This window comes from Microcaecilia unicolor, chromosome 3 (genome assembly GCF_901765095.1).
Source record: "Microcaecilia unicolor chromosome 3, aMicUni1.1, whole genome shotgun sequence".
Classification (NCBI taxonomy): domain Eukaryota; kingdom Metazoa; phylum Chordata; class Amphibia; order Gymnophiona; family Siphonopidae; genus Microcaecilia; species Microcaecilia unicolor.
Window position 1 is genome coordinate 226,607,389 of NC_044033.1, and position 27,310 is coordinate 226,634,698.

The window sequence follows — 27,310 nt, forward strand, 5'->3', positions numbered from 1 at the left end:
CGGCGACCAAAATTGGACACAATACTCAAGGTGCGGTCGCACCATGGAGCGATACAACGGCATTATAACATCCTCATGTTTGTTTTCCATCCCTTCCCTAATAATACCTAACATTCTATTTGCTTTCTTAGCCGCAGCAGCACACTGAGCAGAAGTTTTTAATGTCTTATCCACGATGACTCCCAGATCCCTTTCTAGGTCCGTAACTCCTAACGCGGAACCTTGCATGACATAGCTGTAATTCGGGTTCCTCTTACCCACATGCATCACTTTGCACTTGTCAACATTGAACTTCATCTGCCACTTGCACGCTCAATCCCCCAGTCTCGCGAGATCCTCCTGTAATCTTTCGCACTCCTCCTGCGAGTTGACGACCCTGAATAATTTTGTGTCATCTGCATAGTTAATTACCTCACTAGTTACTCCCATCTCTAGGCCATGAGAAGGGATCTCCAAATGTTAGAAGAATGGTCAAGGGTCTGGCAGTTAAAATTTAATACAAACAAAAAAATGGGAAAAACAAACTTTCACTGTTGACAATGCTATAAACCAATAAAATCTGTTGTATAAAAGCCCAGATGCTCTCAGTTCTGTGAATCCAAAAAAAAAAAATTAAAGCAAGGAAACCTCAAACCTCCAAGTACAGAAATTCAAGATGAATAGTTAACCCACTACTGTATCAGGAGTCCATTCCTATCATTGGTTCCATTTCTAAGGGAAAAAGAGAATCCATGCAAAAAAACTCTCATATGAGAGAAAAATAATTGATTTAAAAAAAAAATCCCCCAGTTCAAAACTATCACAGATACCAGAATGTGCTTCTCTAAATAAACTTCAGTTCTACGATTTATCAAAACTCAAGCAAAACACAAATTGTACATTCACAGAACCGGGAGCGTGTGGGCTTTTATACAACAAACTTTATTGGTTTATATAGCATTGTCAACAGTTAAAATGTAATACCAAGAAGTGCAGAGTGATGCATTCGGAGTGCAGAAATCCAAAAGAGATGTAGGAGATAGGTAAGTTCGGCTCAGGAGAGGGACCTTGGGGTGATGGTGTCTGAGGATCTGAAGGTGATGAAACACTGTGACAAGGCTGTGGCCGTGACCAGAAGGATGCTAGGCTGCATAGAGAGGGGTATAACCAGTAGAAGAAAGGAGGTGTTGATGCCCCTCTACATATCGTTGGTGAGGCCCCACTTACAGTATTGTGTTCAGTTTTGGAGGCCGTATCTTACTAAAGATGTAAAAAGATTTGAAGCAGTTAAGAGAAAAGCGATGAAAATGATATGGGATTTGCATTGCAAGGACATACGAGGAGAGATTTACTGACCTGAACATGTATACCCTGGAGTAAAGAAGAAAGAGGGGTGATATGATACAGACGTTCAAATATTTGAAAGATATTAATCCTTAAACAAACCTTTTCCAGAGGCAGGAAGGCACTAGGACATCAATTGAGGTTGAAAGGGGGCAGACTCGGGAATAATGTCAGGCAATATTTTATCATGAAGAGGGTGGTAGATACCTGGAATGCACTCCCAGGAGATGTGATGGAGATAAAAACTGCAATGGAATTCAAAACTGCGTGGATAAACAAAGGAATCCTTTTTACAAGGAATGGATCCAAAGAAGCTTGGCAGAGATTAGGAAGCAACACCAAGTAATTTATGGTCTGTGCTCTTGATTGTGGCTGAACAGATTCAGCTTCAAAAGTTGGAGAACAAGGACAGTGCTGGGCAGACTTCTATGGTCTATGCACTGAAAATGGCAAGGACAAATCAAGACCAGATATGCATATGAAGTATTACATACCATATGTAATGAGTTTTTATCTTGTTGGGCAGACTGGATGGCCCATGCAGGTCTTTATCTGTCGTCATTAACTATATTACTATGGAATACTGTGCCACAGTCCATGCACTGATTGTATGGCTACCTATGGGGTAAAAAGGGGTGGGGGGGGGGGGTTGCTGGAGATAAATTGTACCTTGAATTTCTTGCCTGATCTGCTGTTTACATGTTTATATACTCTAATAAAATGATTTAAACAAAAAATAGCATCTAGGCAGGGAAATCACATGATCAATGTATCTATTCTATGATGGATTTTTTTTGTATTTGTTATATATGTTAGTTCAACATCTGCTTTGATCTTTGGAAATAGTATGTTATGATGTTCTTTATTTATTTCAATTATTAATAAGTAAACAATTTATAATAGTGCTCCATCGTTCCATGGTGTGGACACACCTTGACTATTGCATGCAATTCTCATTGCTACATGTCAAAATAGATATAATGGAATTAGAAAATGTACAGAAAAGTGACCAAAATGATAAAAGGTATGAAACAACTCTCCTATGAGGAAAGGCTAAAGAGGTTAGGGTCTTTTGGCTTGGGCTTCTTTGTATTTAGCATGCGCGAAATCCATTAGTGCTTAGTATAAGGAGCCCTGTGAATATTCAAAGTATCCACCCCCCCCCCCCCCCGTAACATTAACACAGGCCTTCAGTTATTTTGGGAAGTTCTTAACAGCCTTGTCAATCTGTCCCTGTGGCAGGCTTCCCCAGATCATCTGCCAACACCTAGCCTATGATTGCCATTCTGATCCAAAAATGCTTTTACTACTACTACTACTTATCATTTCTATATCGCTACAAGGCATAAGCAGCGCTGCACACCATACACAAAAATGACAGTCCCTGTTCAAAGAGCTTACAATCTAGATAAGACAGGCAGACAGACAGAACAATTAAGGGTAAGGGAATAAAGAGGTGAGGATAAAAGGACAGGGCAAGTGAGCAGTGGTTAGGAGTCAAAAGCAGTGGTAAAGAGGTGGGCTTTAAGTCTGGACTTGAAAACGGCCAAAGAGGGGGCAAGACATACAGGCTCGGGAAGTTTATTCCAGGCGTGAGGTGCAGCAAGATAAAAGGAACGGACTCTGGAATTAGCAGTAGAGGAGAAGGGAACAGATAAGAGAGATTTATCAACAGAACAGAGTACCCGAGGGGGGGCGTATGGAGAGACAAGAGTGGAGAGGTACTGGGGAGCGGTAGAGTGAATGCACTTATAGGTCAATAAGAGAAGTTTGAATTGAATGCAGAAATGGATAGGGAGCCAGTGAAGTGAATTAAGGAGAGGGCTAATGTGAGCATAGCGACTTTGGCGGAAAATGAGTCGCGCAGCAGAGTTTTGGACCAATTGAAGATGAGAGAGATGGCTAAGAGGGAGGCTAGTAAGACGCAGGTTACAATAATCAAGACGAGAGGTGATAAGAGTGTGGATAAGGGTTCTGGTAGAGTGCTCAGAGATGAAGGGATGGATTTTGCTGATGTTATAGAGAAAGAAATGACAGGTTTTGGCAATCTGCTGAATGTGAGCAGAGAAGGAGAAAGAGGAGTCAAAGATGATCCCAAGCTTACGAGCAGATGAGACAGGGAGAATGAGAGTGCCATCCACAGAAATAGAGAAAGGGGGAGAGGAGAGGTAGGTTTAGGGGGAAAGATGAGAAGCTTGGTTTTGGCCATGTTAAGTTTCAGATGACGTTGAGACATCCAGACAGCGATATCAGATAGGCAAGCTGAAACTATGGTCTGGATGCTGGCTGAGATTTTGGGGGTAGAGAGGTAGATTTGGGAGTCATCAGCATAGAGATGGTATTGAAAGCCATGGGATGATATCAGAGAGCCAAGGGAAGAAGTGTAGATGGAGAACAGGAGAGGACCGAGAACAGAACCTTGAGGTACACTGATTGGTAGAGGGATAGAAGTGGAAGAGGATCCACCAGAATGTACACTAAAGGTGCGAAGTGAGAGGTAGGAGGAGAACCAGGAAAGAACAGAGCCCTGGAATCCAAAAGAAGACAGCATATCAAGGAGTAGGTTGTGGTCAACAGTGTCAAAAGCGGCGGATAGATCAAGAAGGATGAGAATAGAATAGAGACCTTAGGATTTGGCCAGGAATAGGCCATTGGAAACTTTTGTAAGTGCCGTTTCAGTTGAATGAAGAGGGCGAAAGCCAGATTGGAGTGGGTCAAGAACAGCTTGAGATGAGAGAAAGCGGTGGTGAATGGCGCGTTCAAGTAACTTGGAAAGGAAGGGGAGGAGGGAGATGGGTCGATAGTTGGAAGGACAGGTAGGGTCAAGTGAAGGCTTCTTCAGGAGCGGTGTGACCACAGCATGTTTGAAGGCATTAGGAACGGTCGCAATGGAAAAAGAAAGATTGAGGATATGACAGATAAAAGGGGTGAGAGTAGGAGAGATGGTGTTAAGAAGGTGGGTAGTATTGGGATCAGAGGAACAGGTAGTTTGTTTTGAGGAGGAGAGAAGATGTGATGTTTCTTCATCAGTGACTTCAGGAAAGGAGGAAAAGGACGGAGGGGTTAAGGAAATAGGGGAACAGACAAGGGAAGGGACAAGGGGAGGGAGACGTGGGGGTGGTTTGGTAGAGAATTCGAGGTTTATCTTCTGAACCTTGTCGTGGAAGAACTCAGCTAGGGTCTGGGGAGATAGTGAGGGGGGAGTTGGGGGTGGAGGCACCTTGAGGAGAGAGTTTAGTGTGGCGAAGAGAAGTCGAGAGTTTGAGCTGAGAGAATTAGTCAGCTGGATGTAGTAGTCCTATTTGGCAAGCAAGAGAGCAGATTGGAAGGAGGTCAACATGAACTTGAAGTGTGTGAAGTCAGCAAGGGCACGAGATTTCAGCCAGAGACGTTCGGCGGAACGTAGGTAGCGGATTTTAGGGTCAGCCAGGGCTGGGGTTTGGTACGTCTTATAGGATGGGGCATGAGAGGTGCAAGAGTGTCTAAGGCAGAGGATAGAATAGTATTGTAGGAAGAGACAGCATCATTGATAGATTTGGATGGTGCAGTGGTAGAGAAGAGGTTTGTGACATTGGAGGCTAGGGTAGTAGGGTCAATGGCCTAGAGATTCCTAGATAAATTGGTTAAGATTGGACGGGATTGGGCGGGAGGAAGTTTAAGTGTGAAGATTATTAGATGATGGTCAGAGAGGGGAAGATCTGAGGTAAAGGAATTGGAGGGAGAGCAGTTATAGGAGAAGATGAGATCAAGACAGTGACCATTTTGGTGGGTAGGGGAAGTGGAACATAGTTGAAGACTGAAGGAGGATGTTAAGGTGAGGAACTGGGAGATGTAAGAGTTGGAGGGATCATTAGCATGAATGTTAAAGTTGCCAAGGATGAGGGAGGGGGAGGAAGGCTCATGAAAGAAGGAAAGCCAAGCGTCAAAGTCGCTGAGAAAGGATGAAAGATTTATCAGGGGGACAATAAATAACTGCTATTCGAAGAGGCAAAGGAGTGAATAGGCGGACAGAGTGGACTTCAAAGGAAGAAAAACAGAGAGAGTGAGGTGGCAGAAGAGATTGAAATTTGGAAGAGTGTGAGAGTAATAGACCAACACCACCACCGCAGCCAATAGGGCGAGGAGTATGGGAGAAGAGATAACCACCATGGCAGAGGGCAGCGACTGAAGCAGAGTCATCAGGACAGAGCCAAGTATCAGTTATCGTGAGCAGATGGAGGCTACGAGTGATAAAAAGGTCATGGATATAGGAAAGTTTGTTGCAGACAGAGCGGACATTCCACAGGGCGCATGAGAAGGGCAGAGAAGAGGGGGAGAGGAGAGGAATAGAGATGAGATTGGAGAGGTCACGTTGCGACCTGCACAAATAGGATGAGGGTTGGTGGGGGAGTGGGGGGGGGACCAGGATTGGGATTGATGTCTCCAGCAGAGAGAAGAAGGAGTAAAAGAGTACGGAGGAGAATAGAAGAAGAGTGACGATGAAGGCGACGAAGGCTAGATGAGTTCAGATAGAATGGAGAAGGTGAGATGGAAGGGATGAAGTGTTGAAGGCAGAAAGCAAGGAGGGAGGAAGAGGACAGGAGAGATGGTGAGGTAATATAATGAATGTCAGGGCAATGTATAACTGTAGTGCATAGTGGGTTTTGGGTGGAGGAGTAGATTGGGAAGGGACAATACTAGGAGGAGAATGTAAAATGGAGCCATATGTATAGACTCAGGCAGTCCTAGATGTTAGCTAACAGTCACAAACAAAGGTGAGGCAGCTGGAGCTGAGGCTGAATGCTGGAACAAAGGAGTCAAGGTTGCAGGACGGAGTTTAAACTGCAGGCTGGAGCAGATGATGTAGGTAGGAGTAGAGGTAAATCATCATATTACCAAATACAAATTACTCAAATTCATTTTATTATTTACATCACTGTGACATCATTAACTGTAAGCTAGTACCCAGTGGTGTGCTGGAGCCGGCTTGCTCCGGCTCGCAACATAGTAACATAGTAGATGACGGCAGAAAAAGACCTGCATGCTCCATCCAGTCTGCCCAACAAGATAAACTCATATGTGCTACTTTTTGTGTATACCTTACCTTGATTTGTACCTGTCCTTTTCAGGGCACAGACTGTGTAAATCTGCCCAGCACTATCCCCGCCTCCCGCCACCGACTCTGCCACCCAATCTCGGCTAAGCTCCTTAGGATCCATTCCTTCTGAACAGGATTCCTTTATGTTTATCCCACGCGTGCTTGAATTCTGTTACCGTTTTCATTTCCACCACCTCCCGCTCCCAAACAAGAGCCGCTTGTTAAATTTTGACAGCTCTTGCGAGCAGGTTGTTCTTTGGGGCGAGCCGGCTCCATTACACGAGGTAAGCATGGAAGGAGGGCACCATCACAGGCCATGCTTACCTCCCCTCTCGCTCCCAAACATGTCCAGCGATTGTCCCCTCCCGCTCCCATCCATCTTTTTTTTTTTATTACCTCCGTTGAAGCGCCGCGTTATTTAAAGCCCTGCCGCCCGTCTCTAGCCTTCCCTGCTTCTGATGAGTTTGTGCCCTTAGTCCCGCCTTCTGACGTATGATGTCAGAAGGTGGGACTAAGGGCACAAACTCATCAGAAGCAAATAGGGAAGGCTAGAGACGGGCAGCAGGGCTTAAATAACGTGGTGCTTCAACGGAGGTAATAAAAAAGATGGATGGGAGCAGGAGGGGAGGGTGGGGGCGAAGGACAATCGCTGGACATGTTTGGGAGGGGAGGGAGGAGAATCGCTGGACATGGATGGGAGCGGGAGGGGAGAATGGGAGCAATGGAAAATCGTTGGACATGGATGGGGGAGGGCAGGGGAGGTAGGAGAATTGCTGAGCATGGATGGGTAGAGGGGGGCAGGGGAGAGAAGAGAATTGCTGGGCATGGAGGGCAGGGGAGAGAAGAGAATTGCTGGGCATGAATGGATAGAGGGGGGCAGGGGAGAGAAGAGAATTGCTGGGTATGGATGGATAGAGCGGGGCATGGGAGAGAGGAGAGTTTCAGGACATGGATGGAGGGATGGGCAAGAGAAATTCTAGACATGGATGGAGGGGAGGGAAGGGAGAGAGAAGAAATGCTGAACATGGAGGGAAGATAGTGGAAGGAGATTAGATGAGGGAAAAGGAAGTGAGGAGAGAAACTGCACATGGATGGAGAAAATAGGCAGAAGCTGGATCCACTGTACAGTCAAGTCTGCGGAGGACCAGAAATGAAGAAGAAAGGAGGAAATAAAAGAAATAAATGGAAAGGAAGCCCTGGAAACGGAGTCAAGGGAACAGATAGAGAGCAGCAGAATCAGATACTGGGCCAACATGATCAGAGAAACAAAGTCACCAGACAACAAAGGTAGAAAAAAATAATTTTATTTTCATTATAGTGTTTGGAATATGTCCACTTTGAGAATCAGGTGCTGAACGTTAAAAGTTTATGTTTATTTACTTATTTATGGCATTTTATCCCATATTAAACATGAATTAGATTGGAACCTGGGATCATTTATTTTTTTTTCCTGGAGAGAGTAATGCATTGCCCCCCCCCCCCCCCCTGGCTATAGCCAACTCTGCATTTTGGGGGGGGGGGGGGGGGGGGCGCAGAGGTGGACCGGGGAGAGAGCCTGTTGTTAAAAATTTACCAGCACACCACTGCTTGTACCCCATTTGTTTTTCAAATAATGTTAGTTTTACAATTAAACATTTTTGAACATGTGAAAAACGCTAGGTGGTCACGCTAAAAAGTTTGTAACTTCACCGTGTTTAAAGATAATCTCATTCCACTCAGCATATAAATGTAGATAGTAACAACAAATCAAGCTGTAAAATTTTACACTGAAATTCCAAGTGGTTGCTCAGAAAACAGCAAAAACCTCTAGCAGGATACTTTTTTTTGTGTGTGTGTCACCCTGTAGATGTAGAAGGGAAAGTCTGAAGGGACTCACAAGTGGAAGATTTTATTACCTCATATACAATTTTGTTTTTACTATTAGAAATAACAGGTTTATTTTCTTTTTCCCAACTCCATGACTCAGTTGTGTACAGAGGATAAGATAGAGGGAGTCTGGACAATATACCCATATTTAATAAGTGGGCCACTGATTTTCAAAGCCTCTGTACCCAGTTTAATGAGGAAAATTACCCACCCTTAACTCAGTTAAAATTATGTGTGCTCTTCCCAAATTCAAAGGTTGTATCCTGGGGCATGCTCAGATTACAGAGTGTTATTTTCCCATAAAATTTAACTCCCACAAACAGCAGGTGTGAGTGACAGAATACATTCTACTTCAGCACTATTCAAAGAAGCACACATATACCAAAAAGGTCATATGTCAAATGAAGCCACTGCTTTGCACCAGAAAATACATTCTTACATTTTTCTGATATGAAAACCCCAGAAAATATTGGAGTGACTCACCTGCATTTATAGTCTGGAAATGAAGACAAGTCATCAGAAGGATAAAGTAGAAGAGACCTCTGAAAATAATACAATCATATTACCTACAATACAGTGAAATTAAGTTACACTGACATCAAGACAAGTTGAGGGTCAGGGACGGAATGTTCCAGCATGGCATCTCCAATTGTGTGTGCATCTATGGGGTGGGGGGGGGGATCTCAATCCTGGAATAGAGCATGGCTTACTGATATAGAGCACAAATGAAAAAGCTGCTGCAATTGCCAGCCTTGATCAACAACTCTTCTTTTGTAAGTCTGTAGCATGGGGCCTTTCAGCAACTGTGCATTTGACAGACCTTGTGATGCCCTCTCCCTTGCATGGGTTTTTATAGTGACAGGAAGCTTGTGCCAGAAAAGGTGGGACATTGCAGGGCCTGTTAGTATACAAGTGCTGGAAAAGTCTGCGCTGAAAATTACTTAGAGAAGAAGAGGAGTGTGGTAGCCGTGTTAGTCCACTCTTAAGGTTATCAATAGAAATCAAACAAAATAAAACATGGAAAAGAAAATAAGATGATACCTTTTTTATTGGACATAACTGTATTAAGTTATTCGCCCTTTCCTCTCTGAACACACCACCCGAACTCTCGTCCACGCTCTCATTACCGCTCGCCTTGACTACTGCAACTTACTCTTCACCGGCCTCCCACTTAGCCATCTATCCGCCCTTCAATCTGTTCAGAACTCTACTGCACGTCTTATATTCCGCCAGAACCGATATACTCATATCACCCCTCTCCTCAGGTCACTTCACTGGCTTCCAATCAGATACCGCATTCAATTCAAGCTTCTCCTTCTTACCTACAAATGCACTCAATCTGCTGCCCCTCACTACCTTTCTACCCTCATCTCCCCTTATGTTCCCGCCCGTAACCTCCGTTCACAGGACAAATCCCTCCTCTCAGTACCCTTCTCCACCACCGCCAACTCCAGGCTCCGCTCATTCTGCCTCGCCTCACCCTATGCTTGGAACAACCTTCCTGAGCCCATACGCCAAGCCCCCTCCCTGCCCATCTTCAAGTCTTTGCTTAAAACCCACCTCTTCAATGCTGCGTTCGGCACCTAACTCCTACCGTTCAGCAAATCCAGACGGCCCCTTTCGGACTGATCGTTCACTTGTCTTTTAGATTGTAAGCTCTTTGAGCAGGGACTGTCCCTCTATGTTAAATTGTACAGCACTGCGTAACCCTAGTAGCGCTTTAGAAATGTTAAGTAGTAGTAGTAGTATGTTTTATTTTGTTTGATTTCTATTGATAACCTTAGAGAAGAAGCAATGTTCCAGCTACAAGGCTAAGTAAAATACAGTGGTGGAAGTAAGAGGGCACATGAGAAGGGAGAATCTGAGCAAAGGTAATGCAGGAGGGGAAGACACCATGTCTAATGATTTCAGGAGGGACCATTCCCTCCCCCACACCACCCTGCTTTCGCTTATAGGTGCCCATAACTGAAATCTGACATGTATCTTCAGTACCTGAATGGTGTGGTCAAATGTTTTGCTCTGGGCATACGTGGTTTTATAAAATGAGGTTTATGTTAGATTTGATGATGGAAATTTACTTTTGAAAAATTTTGTGAAAATGATAACACAGTCCTGCAGCATCACCATCTCCCTGCTATCCTATATTTAAAGGAAGGCGCCCTGTAGGGTTACAGGTACATGTTTCTTGCCGATATGTTTCTGAAAGTTGTTTGGAGAGATAACCTTCTCTTCATCCTACACACTGTCTCATATCCCACACTCAGTACACACCCAGTCACTCTAAGTGGCAAAACTCCCCTCACTCCCCTTCTGTAACTCTACTGAGAAGTTCAGGGGAGGGCAGTGAGGTTTACCAGAACAAATGGAGGTGTTTCAAGAGTTTATTCTACCTCATGTTCAGTCTTCTCAGAATAGTCTCTCTACAGTCTCAGGAAGTGCAACAAGGCATGTTGAATCTCTGACTCCTCTCCTTCATAATGAAGAAGTTCTGAAATGTAAACAGGAAACATGTTAGTAAACATTTAGAAAGGCAAATTAACAAAACATTATGAAAACAAGGATGTCGGACACTGTTTTTCCTAAGTTTTACAGCATAAACATAATTTTTTTCACTTTAAACCTGCTTCTCTCCCTTCTCTGTCTGAAAGCAAAAGTAAATGTTTGTGGTTTGTAGTTATCCTTGCTGTAAACCTATGCAGGTGTGGCTCCATAATCAGCCCAACTGACACAGAAGTCTCAGGTAGCAGCTGTCAAGGAGTGGCAAATAATAGAAAAATAGAATTTGAATTGACCACAGCAGGAGAGCCTGCTGTTAGGCCAGTCTGCTGCCCTGTAGGTACGTATCCCCTAGCTGACTCAGAGTGTGCCCTCCCAGTCAGTCATCTCTCATTCTAGCCCCCTCCCTGAGCCAGTGTGGAACCTCTCTTTCATCCCCCCCAAACTGGTGTGGCATCTCTCCTCCTGCCCTCCTTCCTCCCCAGTCTACCTTCACTTGCTGTCCTGCTGTCTAAAAGTTGCCAGCGGCAGCAGTGATTCACATTTCCTACCTGCCGCCGGCAATGGAGTCCTTACTCTGCTGCATCCTGACTCCCACCCTCTCCAATGTAACTGTTTCCTTAGATGCAGGATGCAGAGAGTGAAGACTTCAGGGCTAGCAGTAGGCTGCTGTCATCCGAAGACATCAAGTGAAGGTAGACTAGAGAGGAGGGAGAGGGAAAGAGAGATGCCAGACCACAGGCAGAGGGAGAAAGAGAGAGAAAGTGATGCTGGTCAGCAGGATGGAGTCATTAGATTTGGGAGTGGGAGAGATGTTGGATAATAGGAGACAGGGATGGAGTGTTATTGTACTTGTGGAGGGAAAGGAGAGAGATGTTGGAATGGGAGTCAAAGGGAGGGAGGGAGAAATGTTGGAGAGGCAAAAAGGAGAAATGGTAGGGGATGGGGTGGAAGGAAGGGAGGGAGGGAGGGAGAAATGCTGGAGATGGAGAGGCAAAAAGGAGAGAGAAATGGTGGGGGATGAGGTGGAAGGAAAGGAGGGAGAATGTTGGAGATGGAGAGGCAAAAAAGAGAGAGAAATGGTGGGGGATGGGGTGGAAGGGAGGGAGGGAGGGAGAAATGTTGGAGGATGGAGAGTGGGGGAAGAAGGGAGGGAGAACTGTTAGAGTGGGGGTGGATGGGAAGGAGAGACATCAGCATTGAGGAGATGCTGGGTGTGGAGGAGAAAAGTCAAGAAGCTGTTAGGCTTCAAGGATAAGAGGAGAAGGAGAAAGAGAGGGATGAGATGCTAGGAATGATGGAACAATGCAAGAGAGGCTATGGGAGGGTTGTCTTTTAAAAAGCAGAGGATCTGAAGTTGATGACATCTTTGTTGGCAGATAAGCAAGAAGTACCCTACATATCACACCATGATCATTGTCTTTCTTGATTTGTTATTTTAATGACCTCTGATGTAGGCTGTAGCCGAAACTTGGCCAAGTTGGGTTCTTCTTCAATAAAATTGGATGGGTGGTTTCTCTGGTGGCTTCTTACTCCTTAGACTACCCCAACTAGTGCTGCTCCTTTACAGGTTTATAGAGGTGTTTCTCCTGTTTTCTTCTACTTTTGTCAGTGGAAATTGGACCCACACAGGCTATACTCTGGGTCTTTTAGCTCCTTTTGGCCTCACATCTGTTTTTTCTTTTTTTATTTATGTGCTCAAGAAGGATGTCTGATATAGATCTGGAGGCACTGATTTGAAACGGTTTGAAATAAGTAATTGAAACAGTTGTGGATATGCTGTTCTATATTAGAAAGTGAATGTAAAAGCTAAACGGTGGATCAAATGATAATGTGATATAGATGTTTATCATATCAAAAGTATTGTGAGCTATGTGTGAATGCGATGTGAGAATGTGAGTTTCGAGGTTAGTGCTAATAAACAGGCATGTGTAATATAATAAATAAGTTCAAGATATATATGGTGTAAGGAGTACTTTGTGTAAAAGAATGTTTTTTTTATTTGACATGCCCATGTTTACATTGTTTTGTCTATGAATCCCCTGCCACAGCCAAAGACCTTCACCCACCCCCTTATCAGTTAGTAATAAGGAGAGAAACAGGCTCTTTTTCTGTGTAAGTACACATATTACTCTGGCCAGGCTCTGTTCAAATGTGAATGTTCTGATTGGTCATCCTGGTCAGGTCCTGCCCCACCTGGTCTGGGCACAGCAGGAATATAACTGCACTGTGCACTGGTATTTTTTAGGGGAAACTTCTTTGGAGCTTTTTTTCTTTGGCTTTTTGTTCCGATATTCCATCTCTGTGCACTGTGGAGATATAGCTGCAAGTCTATGCAGGCAGACCCTTCATTACCCCCTCCCTGTGAATGGGAGGTTAGACTGCAATGAATACTATCTATCTGAAACCAGAAGCTGTGTGAGCTGATTATTCTGCTGGCATCACATTAAAGGTAGGAACTCCTTTGTTCTAAACAGCAGTTATTTTTCTTTTCCTTGGCTGCTGGAGAGTTAGCTCATCCAGTGACCTAGTTTTAAACTGAAACCTTTTCTAGAGGTAGGAACTCCTTTGTTCTAAACGGCAGTTATTTTTCTTTACCTTGGCTGCTGGAGACTTAGCTCATCCAGTGCCCTCAATTAAGTGATAATTAAGGTGTGGGGGAAGTAGAATACTTGCATAGGTTGCTCAAAAGAGGCCCCTTAGATTCAAAAGTATATAAAGAGGGAAGGTCCCACTGAACTTTCTTTCTGAGAAGTTCTGAGAGAAGAGGACATTTCTCTGGTAAGTGAACGCTACTTTGCTGGTGCTTTGGGAACTTAAAGATTGGGTTTAAAGGAGGAATTGTAGGTTAGTGTTAGGCAAACTTAAAAAGCAAATTTCAACAGCTAACAGAAAAACAGCTAATCTCCATAGTCTTTTCCACTTAGTTTTAAAAGCCTTATACCACAGCATTAACAGATAGAATCTAACAGCCACTGCAGGATCTAATTTATGGTACTGGGGCCACTTGATAACAGTGACCATAATATGATCAGTTTTGACATCGACCTTGAAGTAACTGTACACAGAAAGTCAAATACGTTAGCGTTTAACTTTAAAAAAGTAGACTATGATAAAATGAGAAGAACGGTAAAAAAAAAACTTAGGGGGGCAACTGAGAGAGTAAAAACTGTACAACAGGCGTGGACGCTGTTCAAAAATACCATCCTGGAGGCCCAGGCCATACATATTCCGCAAATTAGAAAAGAAAGACGGAAGTCTAAAAGACACCCGGCCTGGTTGAAAAGTGAGGTGAAGGAAGCTATTAGGGCTAAAAGAAACGCCTTCAGAAAATGGAAGAAGGAACCGTCTGAAAATAACAAGAAACAGCATAAGGAGTGTCAAAGCAAATGCAAGGCGCAGATTAAGAAGGCCAAGAGGGAGTATGAAAAAAAGATAGCTTTAGAGGCAAAAAAACATAGTAAAAATTTTTTTCGGTATATTAAAAGCAGGAAGCCGGCAAAAGAATCGGTTGGGCCGCTGGATGACCGAGGGGTAAAAGGGGCGATCAAGGAAGACAAAGACGTAGCGGAGAGACTGAATGAATTCTTTGCTTCGGTCTTCACCGAGGAAGATTTGGGTGGGATACCGGTGTCGGAAATGGTATTTCAAGCGGACGAGTCGGAGAAACTTACTGACTTCACGGTAACCTGGAGGACGTAATGGGGCAGTTCGGCAAACTGAAGAGTAGCAAATCTCCTGGACCGGATAGTATTCATCCTAGAGTACTGATAGAACTCAAAAACGAGCTTGCAGAGCTACTGCTAGTGATATGCAACTTATCCTTAAAATCGAGCGTGGTACCGGAAGATTGGAGGGTGGCCAATGTAACGCCCATTTTTAAAAAAGGCTCCAGGGGAGATCCGGGAAATTATAGACCGGTGAGTCTGACGTCGGTGCCTGGGAAAATGGTAGAGGCTATTATTAAAAACAAAATTACAGAGCACATCCGAGGACATGGATTACTGAGACCAAGTCAGCATGGCTTTTGTGTGGGGAAATCTTGCCTGACCAATTTACTTCAATTCTTTGAAGGAGTGAACAAACATGTGGACAAAGGGGAGTCGGTTGATATTGTGTATCTGGATTTTCAAAAGGCGTTTGACAAGGTACCTCATGAAAGGCTACAGAGGAAATTGGAGGGTCATGGGATAGGAGGAAATGTCCTATTGTGGATTAAAAACTGGTTGAAGGATAGGAAACAGAGAGTGGGGTTAAATGGGCAGTATTCACAATGGAGAAGGGTAGTTAGTGGGGTTCCTCAGGGGTCTGTACTAGGACTGCTGCTTTTTAATATATTTATAAATGATTTAGAGATGGGAGTAACTAGCGAGGTAATTAAATTTGCTGATGACACAAAGTTATTCAAAGTCGTTAAATCGCGACAGGATTGTGAAAAATTACAAGAGGACCTTACGAGACTGGGAGACTGGGCGGCTAAATGGCAGATGATGTTTAATGTGAGCAAGTGCAAGGTGATGCATGTGGGAAAAAAGAACCCGAATTATAGCTACGTCATGCAAGGTTCCACGTTAGGAGTTACGGACCAAGAAAGGGATCTGGGTGTCGTCGTCGATAACACACTGAAACCTTCTGCTCAGTGTGCTGCTGCGGCTAAGAAAGCGAATAGAATGTTGGGTATTATTAGGAAAGGTATGGAAAACAGGTGTGAGGATGTTATAATGCCGTTGTATTGCTCCATGGTGCGACCGCACCTTGAGTATTGTGTTCAATTCTGGTCGCCGCATCTCAAGAAAGATATAGTAGAATTGGAAAAGGTGCAGCGAAGAGCGACTAAAATGATAGCGGGGATGGGACGACTTCCCTATGAAGAAAGACTAAGGAGGCTAGGGCTATACAGCTTGGAGAAGAGACGGCTGAGGGGAGACATGATAGAGGTATATAAAATAATGAGTGGAGTGGAACAGGTGGATGTGAAGCGTCTGTTCACGCTTTCCAAAAATACTAGGACTAGGGGGCATGCGATGAAACTACAGTGTAGTAAATTTAAAACAAATCGGAGAAAATTTTTCTTCACCCAACGTGTAATTAAACTCTGGAATTCATTGCCGGAGAAAGTGGTGAAGGCGGTTAGCTTAGCAGAGCTTAAAAAGGGGTTGGACGGTTTCCTAAAGGACAAGTCCATAAACTGCTACTAAACGGACTTGGAAAAATCCAAAATTCCAGGAATAACATGTATAGAATGTTTGTACGTTTGGGAAGCTTGCCAGGTGCCCTTGGCATGGATTGGCCGCTGTCGTGGACAGGATGCTGGGCTCGATGGACCCTTGGTCTTTTCCCAGTATGGCATTACTTATGTACTTATGTATTTATCATATCCTATTTTCCTGGATGAATGTGAGAGTATGTAGTCTTAACAGGCTCTCTCTCTGGGCATAGCAAGCTCTGCAATTTGTGGGGGGGGGGGGGGGGGGGGGAAGAGGACCCTGAGGTGGACTGGGGGGCAAAGCATTCCCCCCCCCCCCCCCGGAGCAGGTACCCTAGGCAATCCTTTGGTGGTAGGTGTGCTGAGCCCCACAACCTAATAAATTGACTGCCACTGCTCCCCAATGCTTGTTTCTGGCTCAAAGTTGAACAGTGCCCTACCTCCTCTCTCTGAGAAGATCCACGTTTCCTATAGGTCACCCCCACCCCCCCCCCCCCAGTCGTTCCTCTATGAATCCTTGGTGGTCTAGGGCAGTGCTTCCCAAGTCCAGTTCTGGAATATCCCTTTCCAGTTAAGTGAACTTGATTTGCATACACTACCACCGTTACATGCAAATCTCTTTCATGCATATTCATTGTGGATATCCTGAAAATCTGAGTCGCAAGGGGTACTCCAGGACCAGACTTGGGAAACACTGCCTTAGACCACCAAGGATTCATAGAGGAAAGCCCAGGGGGAGGGGGCTATAGGAAATGTGGATCTTCTCAGAGAGAGGAGTGAGAGCACTGTTCAACTTTATTGAGCTTTATGAAGCTCAGCCACTCCATGGAGCTGTGGGTTACCAATCTCATGTTCCCTGGGAACTGAATAATACAGCTTGTGAGACTGACCACAAGTTGCAGTATTCATTAATCGTGGAAATCACTAACCTCTGGTACTGAGTTACTGTAATCAGTGACTCCCGTGCTAAACTAAGCTGTGGTAATGGCACATTTTACAGCACTTGCTAACCCCCCCCCCCGCCCTTACTCAGATAAATAGGTTCTTTGAAAACTGCCCATCCTCCCTGCAGGATAAGAGAATGTGCTAGTGGTTCTTTTACTTTGAATGGCTGTCGTGACCTATTGTTTTGCCATGAATTCAACTACTCTTTACACCCCCCCCCCCCAAACAGAGCTGCCATAGTCCCTTTTGAAGTTGTCTTGTGTACCTCCCAGGCTTGCAAAAATACAAAATTTATAAGAAATAACTATATTTACATGTAGAAATTCCAAGAAGATCCATAAACCATTAATAAAGTCAAACCAAACTTTAATATTTAAAATTATGTCCAGTTTAACACTGTTTACAGGATTGTTACAGGATTTCCGCTCTCATCTCTCCCTACATTCCTCCCCGTGAACTCCATTCGCTGGGTAAATGTCTCCTGTCGTCCCCCTTCTCCCCCACTGCTAACTCCCGGCTCCGTTCCTTCTATGTCTCCTGTCTTCCCCCTTCTCCCCCACTGCTAACTCCCGGCTCCGTTCCTTCTATCTCGCTGCTCCCTATGCCTGGAATAGACTCCCTGAGCCAGTACGTCAGGCTCAGTCTCTGGCTGTCTTCAAGTCTAGGCTTAAAGCCCACCTCTTTGCTACTGCTTTCGACTCCTAACCATGACTCTCTTACTCAACACCCTCACTTATCACCCCTACCACTGCAATTTCCCCACCCCTAGCTGTCTGTTTGTCTGTCCAATTTGGATTGTAAGCTCTGTTGAGCAGGGACTGTCTTTTCATGTTAATTTGTACAGCGCTGCATAAGTCTAGTAGCGCTATAGAAATGTTTAATAGTAGTAGTAGTAGTAGTAGATTGTTCTGAGAGAGATAGTGTTGTAATGGTCATGATTTTTGAGTTTTTAATCAAAATCTAAGGGGAGGGAGCCAAGAAGCCTGAATATCTGCCTAATACCAGGATCAGCTTAGCCATTAGGAAGAAGCAGACTAGTCAGTCAATAGGGCAGGAAATAGCAACTACAGTTAAAATAAAGCAATAGGGTCTGACAGCCACACAAACAAACAAACAAACAAAACAACATTAGTGCATAATTTTAGGAGCAGGAGGATCAGTTTCAAACAGCCTAGTTACACAGATAAATAGAAATAAGTAGTAGTAGTAGATAAATAACTTTTCAAACACAGCTACCACACCTCTCTACAAAATTACTACTACTACTTAACATTTCTAAAGCACTACTAGGGTTACGCAGCGCTGTACAGTTTAACAAAGAAGGACAGTCCCTGCTTAAAGCTTACAATTATACACACACAACAAAATGTACTATTTTTACAGGTTCGTTCTGGAAAGTTAGTTTTGGGGTGATCATAACGGAGATCATTCTGTTGTTTCCCTCTCTAGCGCCTAAAATAAATCTTGAATTTGCATTTTGCTCACACCTTTTTCAGTAGTAGATACTTATGTGCCCCAGGAAAGTTACAGCAGTGCTATATATTTTGTCTTTACTTACTTCAACGCAGAGATTAAATGAGTTTTGTGTGCCTCATACCATCCGCTTTCTTGCTGGCTGCTGCTGTTACTCCAGAAATAGATCTTCTGTACTTATTCACTTTTGTTTGCTGCTTCACATTCAAAGTAAAACCTGGTAATGGATTCTTCATCAAAGTCCATGAAATGCTAAATCAGCAGTTCCCAGGTCAATAAGATCCAGACTCCTGATTTTCAAGATGTTTCTATTTCAGATTTTGAATAAATAGAAGTCTTTTTCAGTTCACAGGCAGGATTTTAGGCTTGTAAGGGCACGTTTTCCTACTTGCTTTCTATTGAACGGCAATATAATTCAGAAACCCAGTGGTAGACTTGATGATATGTATTGAGATGTTATTGTGCAACCTGAAGAGAGACAAGGGATGTTTCCTCTAACTGTTGGATTTAATGTTATTATTTGACAACAAACTGAATGTGTGACTGTGAATGGCTGAAAAGGAAGTTATATTAACAAAAGATAGACCATGAACTCACTGTATTTTCTATTTATTGTGGAGAGATGGGGCAAAAACTCTCATTAATCCCCAGGTCACACTCTATCCCCATTATAAGAAGATTTGTTGAAAAAACCTTTACAGTGATGAACATAATCATTGTCAAAAAAAACCTCCATCCATACAAAGTGATTAAAAAATAGGACACCTGCACATGATATTCTAAACTGTACCAAATTTGCAATGGAATAAGTTGCAATGGAATGAGCTGGCAGGTGACTACATAAGGTAGGAGTGAAGCTGCTGCATTCAGGCTAGTTTCCCTTGAAAAAGCAACAGCCAAACGGATGCCCGTCGGGACTTACAGAGCCAAAGATAAGTGCAGCCCTGCTGAATACATTCATTATTAGTCATCCAGCAACTTATTCCATTGCACTTGCATGTTTTTTTTTCTTCCTATTTTTGCTCTCTGCATGGGTCCCGCGCGGCACCAACTAAACTAAAATTGCTTGGGGGACCTGCATACTGCTGTCATGGAGCTAGGTATGGTATTTGAGGCTGACATAGAGGCTGGAAAAAATATTAAACAGTTTGTTTTTTAGGGTGGGAGGGGGTTAGTGATCACTGGGGGAGACAGGGGAGATCATCCCTGATTCCCTCCGGTGGTCATCTGGTCAGTTTGGGCACTTTTTGGAAGCTTGGTCGTGAGAAAAACAGGACCAACTTTGTGTGGACTAAATGCTCGTCGGGGATGTCTTGCTTCTTTCCATTATCAGGCGCGGAGGTCCATCTGTTAACCACGCCCCGGAATGCCCCTGTTCCGCCTTCGCTACCGTTCGGCCACGCCCCCAAGATTTTCGCCCGTCCCCGTGACGGAAAGCAGTTGGGGCCGTCCAAATTCAGCTTTCGATTATAACTGTTTTTGAGACGGACGTCCATCTCCCGATTTGTGTCGGAAGATGGGCATCCGTCTCTTTCGAAAATAAGCTGGAAAGTGATCCACTCCTGGCTTTCTTCCTTTATTCCAGCCCAGCTGTTTTTAACACCAGTGTAACACACAAAAGGAAAAAAGCAAACTGAGAGTGTCCAAACCCCAAAGTCTCCTCTAAGTCTTTGTCCCCTTTACTTGCTCACCAGGGATTATCCAATCCCACTTCAAAGGTGCTCAACAAGCTTCTTTCTGTGGTCTGTCCCCTTCACTATTGAGGGCTGGCAGCTTCCCACTACAAGAAGTTTCTGTCTGTGGCTTCCCGCAACTGCCTTTCGCAGTACCTGGAATTCCTTTAGCAGGCTTCCTATTCCAGTTCATCGTCCTCTGCTTCACAACCAGAGTTAGGGTTATTGTCCTCCCTACACTCCATAACCTCCAAGTGTGAGAGAGCTACACCTTCCTCTTCCCAGGTGCCCTCTTTCCTCTCTGCCCTTCTCTGGCTCAAGCCTGCCTATTTGCAGCTGGTGAAAAGTTCTAAAGGTCCCTTTTGAAACAGGTTCTTGCTGTCAGCAGGGCAGCCAATCAGATTCATGCCTTAGTATTCTATGGAGACAGCTTGCCTGCACAGATCCCTGTACAGCCCCCAACCTTTCAAAAAAAATTAGGATTTTACTATTTAAAACCCTTGTTTTAAACTTTTATCCATACAGAATACCTTACAACCATGCTTTAAGAAGTATTATGTAAAAATCTGCATCTTTTTACAACCCAGGAACTCCCTGTCAATGGAAGCAAAACCCAGACTGGATCAATGTGTCCTCCTTTTTCTGGAGCCATATGGTAACCCTACCTACAAGAACCTTTCTTAATATTCAAATGGAGCTCAAATGACATTATAGTACATCTTTATAAGCTCTCTCAACTCTTTATTTGAAAACTTTATAGACACTTCAGAAATACTTTAAATTTTAATAAGAAGGTGTCCTTGCAGGTTTCCTTGACACTCACAGCACATGTGCCCGAAATCACACCATTTTTGTAATGTTTATGGCCTTTCTGTAGCTCCCCCTTACTTCCCATCAGCCCTAGGGAAAAGACCTCTAAAATTTGCAGTTTGTGCATGCGTGCTTGTGCAACAGCGCAGATCGCACCACGATACAAATTTACAATAAACAAACCCTTCAATGGGTCAAAACAGATGTTCCCAACTCATGTTTAATGAAACATTGGTGATGTTAGTGTTTCCCGAGCTCCCCAATACCTTAGGAGCCATTGAGACTGTCAGAACAACTGCACATGCGCACGTGACATCACCAATGATGTCACCGCCCATTGCAGCATCTCGCCTGGGGCCCCCCTTTCCATTATGAAGGCACAGCAAGGCCCAGCATCACCAGAGGCTCTCCCAAATGCCCATGCTGGCTCTTTCCGACCCCAGCATGGCCCAGAACGAGATAACCCATGGCAAGATCGCGACAGCAGTGACCCCCCACCTGCAGGTATTCCCAATGCCTGCCCCAACTCCCTGGAACCTCTCCAGGTACAAAAAATATATATATTATTTTTAACCATGGGTTATACAAATGTACAGATTTAGTTCCCACAGATCCTCCGCCAGTTTATGACCTGGTTGTGGACAAGGATAGGGAAACAGAATTTGAATTACAGTGTGCTGCAGCTCTTGCAGCGGTATAGCCAGTGCACAAAGGTGCTGTGGGAGGTGAACAAATAATTGAACCAGGTGCTGTGGGAGCTCCATTAGAGGTGCCACAGTCCCAGCCCCAGCATGCTGGAATAATGTATTATAAAAGAAGCAGACCAATCTGTAAATAGTGAGGATGAAAATGATGATTCTATTGTTGGCAGAACTTGACTTCAAACACAGGACAGGGACAACCAGTAAGAAGCGGTCCCGAGAGCACCCACTATGCCTGATGCCTGGAGGTAATGGTAGATTAATTAGACATCCAAACCCCTGGTCTGCACACGAGGTACGGGCTATCAGTAAGGAACTACTTCAGATCTTGAAGGATCAGTGGCAAAAAGAATTGGATACTTTAATTCGGTGTTATGATCCCTCATAAGGGGACCTAAATTTGCTACTAAATGTATCAATAGAAATCAAAATAAAACATGGAAAAGAAAATAAGATGATACCTTTTTTATTGGACATAACTTAATACATTTGTTGATTAGCTTTCGAAGGTCGCCCTTCTTCGTTAGATCGGAAATAAGCAAATGTGCTAGCTGACAGTGTATATAAGTGAAAACATTCAAGCATTACTATGACAGTCTGACAGGGTGGGAGGATGGGGGTGGGTAGGAGGTATGCTTGGGGACATCAAAGCATATCATTGATATTCTAACAGGATGGTGTGGAGAGGTGAGGGGTGGGGTGATCAACAGAGAAATACAGCTTTATGGTTTATAATGGGCTAGGAACCCCAGATCCTTGTTAAGTCCTTTCTGTTGGGTGTTAAAATATTCAATCATTCTGACTTCAAAGGTCTTACGTTCTTGTATGGTTTTAAAGTTACCTTTCAGGATTCTCACCGTAAGAGTGGACTAACACGGCTACCACACTCCTCTACTAAATGTAGCTATTCCAAATTCTAGGGACAAAGAAATTAAATACAAAAGCAAAGTAGTCAGTAGAAAACCCCATGCCAGACCCTCTTAATGACTGACCATAGGATGGACTTAAAACAGCTTGTGAAGCCCTGGTAAGCAGTCACTGAAGCTCTTTAAAACTGTCAGTATAGGATGGGAAGCTGTACTGCTGACTGGGTGTTATCAAGTGTGTTGCACAGAATACAGGAAACAACAAAAGAGCAATTGCTTAACAGGGCACAGCTTCCAGAGGAAGGGGACGAGGTGGCTGTGGGACAGATTCTACACTGCTTGGAGTGTGCCACGGATGTGACCCAACAACAGTGCACCGGATCAGCCCCAAGGACCCACAGTGCCCCCTGCTGGAGAGCCACTATGCAATGTTATGAGCATTATGGAGATTGTAACTCACTATAAAGAATGACACGGGGGAGGGGGGGATGGGGACCTGCAGTAACTGTGGGGATGGGAACAGAACCTGTGGGGATGGGACAGGGACAGATCCCACGGGGATGGGGACAAACCTTGTCCCCGTGTCATTTTCTACTTTGAAGCCTGTTAATGAACTGGACTGCTATTTATGTTTCAGAGATGCAGACAATGATATTTTGATTTTTTGAAAAAACAAGCAAACATGCTGGCCACAACTAGCAAAATTTGCACGGGGTGTTCTGTACATGCCTGCTACCAGCACATTTAAGAAGACAAGTTGCTTGTGTTTATTATTGTTTTCTATTTGTGAAGTATAAATAACAGTTGTACAGCATATTGTTCCTTTTTATACTTTAATAAAAAGGTTTAAATATAAAATCATAAGTGTTCAAGGTTTCTGCAGATGAGGACAGAGCCCGCGGGGATGGGGCAGGGATTGAGACAGGGCTCATGGGGAAGGGGCAGAGACAGGGCCTGAGGGGATGGGGTGGGGATGGAGACAGAACCCATGGGGATGGGGGGGGGGGGGGGGGGGCGGGGGGCAAACTTTGTCCCCATATCATTCTCTGACTAGATCTGGTACCAGCTCAGACAGGGGCTGAACAACCCAGGGCTAATTTTGGTAAGACAGCATGTTTTATAACAGAGCTACTCACTCTGCCAAAAGTTTCTGTTTTACTGCAGGTCTGAAAGTCAACCATAAGATACTTCAACTCTGCCAGAAAAAAAGGTAATCTTTGTTGGCTGTGTAGCCCGCCCTGTCCCTAAGAAACACTTTAAAAAAATTCCTGGGGATCTGTAATTACTGAAGACAAAGGATTTTAGACTATGCAGTTACTGAGTGGGGAGATTCCTGAGAAGACCTTGCTCTGAGGTCCTGAAGAAGAGACAGCTTTTACGTTCCTCAAAGAAGCCTTTACCAGCACCCCAGCACTGGGGCTGCCCAATTACTCATTTCCTTTCCATCTTTACTATCACAAAACTCAAGGGGTGGCTACACATTTCACCCTTCAAAGTATCACTAGCTATGAACTGGCTTTGTTATGTGAGTCACACTCACATTCAGAGGTGCTCCAGTTTAAACCCTGTCACTTTGCTACTCACACCAGATGATGGGGAACTATATGACTGTGTGCTAACAGTTCAGTCTTAAACTCAGGACTGGCAAGCCCTGAGTGCTATCCCTCAAAACAACGGCTTAGCCAGAAAGCAATTTTTGGGCGGGCCATCAGGTTGGATGGGTGGCACCCATGCTCTGTCCCTACCCCATTCCATGCTGGACCTCTACGTTACTCCCCACATGATCCACATCTCTCTCCTTTCCCTTCAGTCATCCCCAATCCCCTGCATATCCAGCACCTATCCCAGCCCCCCTTCTACATGTCCAGCACCTCACCTTTCCCGCCAACCCCCCCCCCCCCCCCCCCCCCGCATATGCAACTCCTCCTATTACTACTACTATTTAGCATTTCTATAGCGCTACAAAGCGTACATATGCAGCTCCTCTCCCCTTCCCCCCCTGCAAATCCAGCACCTCTCCGTCTCCCCTTCCATGCAACCTCCCCCCTGCAAATCCAGTGCCTCCTCACCTCACAGTCTCCATGTCCTATCCCCGCTGCAGCGCTTGCAATTTGCTATCGTCGGCGCTGCCTGACACAGCTGAGAGACGCGGCACAACGTCCTGCTCCGGGGCCTTCCCTCTGCCGCGCTAATTCAACTTCCTGTTTACGCAGGGCAGAACGCACGCGGCAGCGGGAAGGACCCGCAGTAGGACGTCACGCTGCATCTGTCAGCTGTGGCAGAGCGCCGACGATAGCAAATTGCAAGCGCTGCCGCAGGGGGTGGAAAACGGAGACTGTGAGGTGAGGAGGTAGCGCCGATAGCGTTAAAGGGAAGCGCTACGGTGAGGGTGGGAAAAGACACGTCGGTGACGGAGGTGTTGGGAGTCTTCTCTGGATGGGCCTGAGTCCAAACTGGGCGGGCCTGGGCCCATCCAGGCCCACCCTTAGCTACGCCCCTGCCTCAAAATAATGCTGACTTTGAATTTTGTAGATAACTCCTGCCTCAAAGACCAGAATGGGTTTTGATAGCAAGGTATGCAATATATATAGTATATGCTGTCATTTAAGTGCAGTATTTACCTCATGTTAAAAGTACACATGTAGCTAAACTTGTTGCCCTTATTCAGGCTTGTACTTTAGCCAGTGCTTCTTTTGTGCCGGTACGCACCGGTACAGCGTACTGGCACCTTTTTTTCCTAGGGCCAGCTCACCTCCCCAGCCCTGTTTCTGTTCCGCACGCCCCACAACACGTTTAAATCTTTAAATTATTTTTTTTTTTCTCACCTCAAGTTGCAGTGCTGGCGTTAGTGAAAGGACCAGGCTCTACTACTACTACTACTACTACTATTTAGCATTTCTATAGCGCTACAAGGCATACGCAGCGCTGTACAAACATAGAAGAAAGACAGTCCCTGCTCAAAGAGCTTACAATCTAATAGACAAAAAATAAATAAAGTAAGCAAATCAATCAATTAATGTGAACGGGAAGGAAGAGAGGAGGGTAGGTGGAGGCGAGTGGTTACAAGTGGTTACGAGTCAAAAGCAATGTTAAAGAGGTGGGTTTTCAGTCTAGATTTAAAGGTGGCCAAGGATGGGGCAAGACGTAGGGGCTCAGGAAGTTTATTCCAGGCGTAGGGTGCAGCGAGACAGAAGGCGCGAAGTCTGGAGTTGGCAGTACTGGAGAAGGGAACAGATAAGAAGGATTTATCCATGGAGCGGAGTGCACGGGAAGGGGTGTAGGGAAGGACGAGTGTGGAGAGATACTGGGGAGCAGCAGAGTGAGTACATTTATAGGTTAGTAGAAGAAGTTTGAACAGGATGCGAAAACGGATAGGGAGCCAGTGAAGGGTCTTGAGGAGAGGGGTAGTATGAGTAAAGCGACCCTGGCGAAGATGAGACGGGCAGCAGAGTTTTGAACCGACTGGAGAGGGGAGAGGTGACTAAGTGGGAGGCCAGCAAGAAGCAGATTGCAGTAGTCTAAACGAGAGGTGACAAGGGTGTGGATGAGGGTTTTGGTAGAGTGCTCGGAAAGAAAGGGCGGATTTTACGGATGTTGTAAAGAAAGAAACGACAGGTCTTGGCGGTCTGCTGGATATGAGCAGAGAAGGAGAGAGAAGAGTCAAAGATGACCCCAAGGTTCGAGCTGAGGAGACAGGGAGAATGAGAGAGCCATCAACAGAAATAGAAAACGGGGGGAGCGGGGAGGTGGGTTTGGGGGGGAAAATGAGAAGCTCGGTTTTGGTCATATTTAATTTCAGGTGGCGTTGAGACATCCAGGCAGCAATGTCAGACAAGCACGCTGAAACTTTGGTTTGGATGCAAGGTGGATATCAGGGGTAGAAAGGTAGATTTGGGAGTCATCAGCATAGAGGTGGTAGGAAAAGCCATGGGATGAGATTAATGAACCAAGGGAAGAAGTGTAGATAGAAAAGAGGAGGGGACCAAGAACAGAACCCTGGGGTACGCCGACAGGCAGAGGGATAGAAGTAGAAGAGGATCCACCAGAGTGAACACTAAAGGTGCGGAGGGAGAGGTAGGAAGAGAACCAGGAAAGGACAGAGCCCTGGAATCCAAGTGAGGACAGGGTATCGAGAAGTATGCTGTGATCGACAGTGTCAAAAGCAGCGGAAAGATCAAGAAGAATGAGGATGGAATATTGACCTCTGGATTTAGCCAGTAATAGGTCATTGGAGACTTTAGTAAGCGCAGTTTCGGTTGAGTGGAGAGGGCGAAAACCAGATTGTAATGGGTCAAGAATAGCATGTGAGGAGAGAAAAATCAAGGCAGCGGCGGTGAACAGCACGCTCAAGTAATTTGGAGAGAAAAGGAAGGAGGGAGATGGGTCGGTAATTAGAGGGACAAGTAGGGTCAAGTGAGGCTTCTTAAGGAGAGGTGTGACCACAGCATGTTTAAAGGCAGCAGGGACAGTCGCAGTGGAAAGTGAGAGGTTGAGAATGTGACAGATAAAAGGAATAAGAGTAGGAGAGATGGCATTAAGAAGGTGGGTGGGAATGGGATCAGAGGAACAGGTGGTACATTTTGAGGAAGAAAGGAGAAGTGTAGTTTCCTCAATAGTAACTTCAGGAAAGGAGGAAAGGGAATGAGGGGAAGGAGAGAGAGGGGAACGGACTAGTGGAGGGAGAGCTGGTGAGGTAGAGAAAGCAAGGTTTATCTTTTGAACCTTGGTGTGAAAGAATTCAGCAAGGGTCTGAGGAGATAGTGAAGGGGGAGTTGGGGGAGGGGGCACCTTGAGGAGGAGAGTTCAATGTGGTGAGAGAAGTCGAGGATTAGAGCCAAGAGAGTTGGTCAGTTGGATATAATAGTCCTGTTTGG

The 27,310-nt window shown here is 44.9% G+C and overlaps 2 protein-coding genes across 4 annotated transcripts in view; both read right to left on the minus strand.

Moving 5' to 3' along the window:
• LOC115466338 (butyrophilin subfamily 1 member A1-like) overlaps positions 1-24,599 on the minus strand; it is a 1,244,786-nt gene extending 1,220,187 nt beyond the window's left edge. The window contains exons 1-4 of the mRNA XM_030197517.1: positions 24,506-24,599; positions 18,472-18,854; positions 10,657-10,754; positions 8,750-8,808 (exon numbers count right to left, since the gene is read on the minus strand). Of these exons, the coding sequence (XP_030053377.1) occupies positions 8,750-8,808; positions 10,657-10,661 (64 nt within the window). The 5' untranslated portion in view covers positions 10,662-10,754; positions 18,472-18,854; positions 24,506-24,599. The remainder of the gene's footprint in view (positions 1-8,749; positions 8,809-10,656; positions 10,755-18,471; positions 18,855-24,505) is intronic.
• The window catches only part of LOC115466340 (butyrophilin subfamily 1 member A1-like), a 331,994-nt gene that overhangs the window by 90,857 nt on the left and 213,827 nt on the right, over positions 1-27,310 (minus strand). The gene's annotated exons all lie outside the window — the stretch shown is intronic.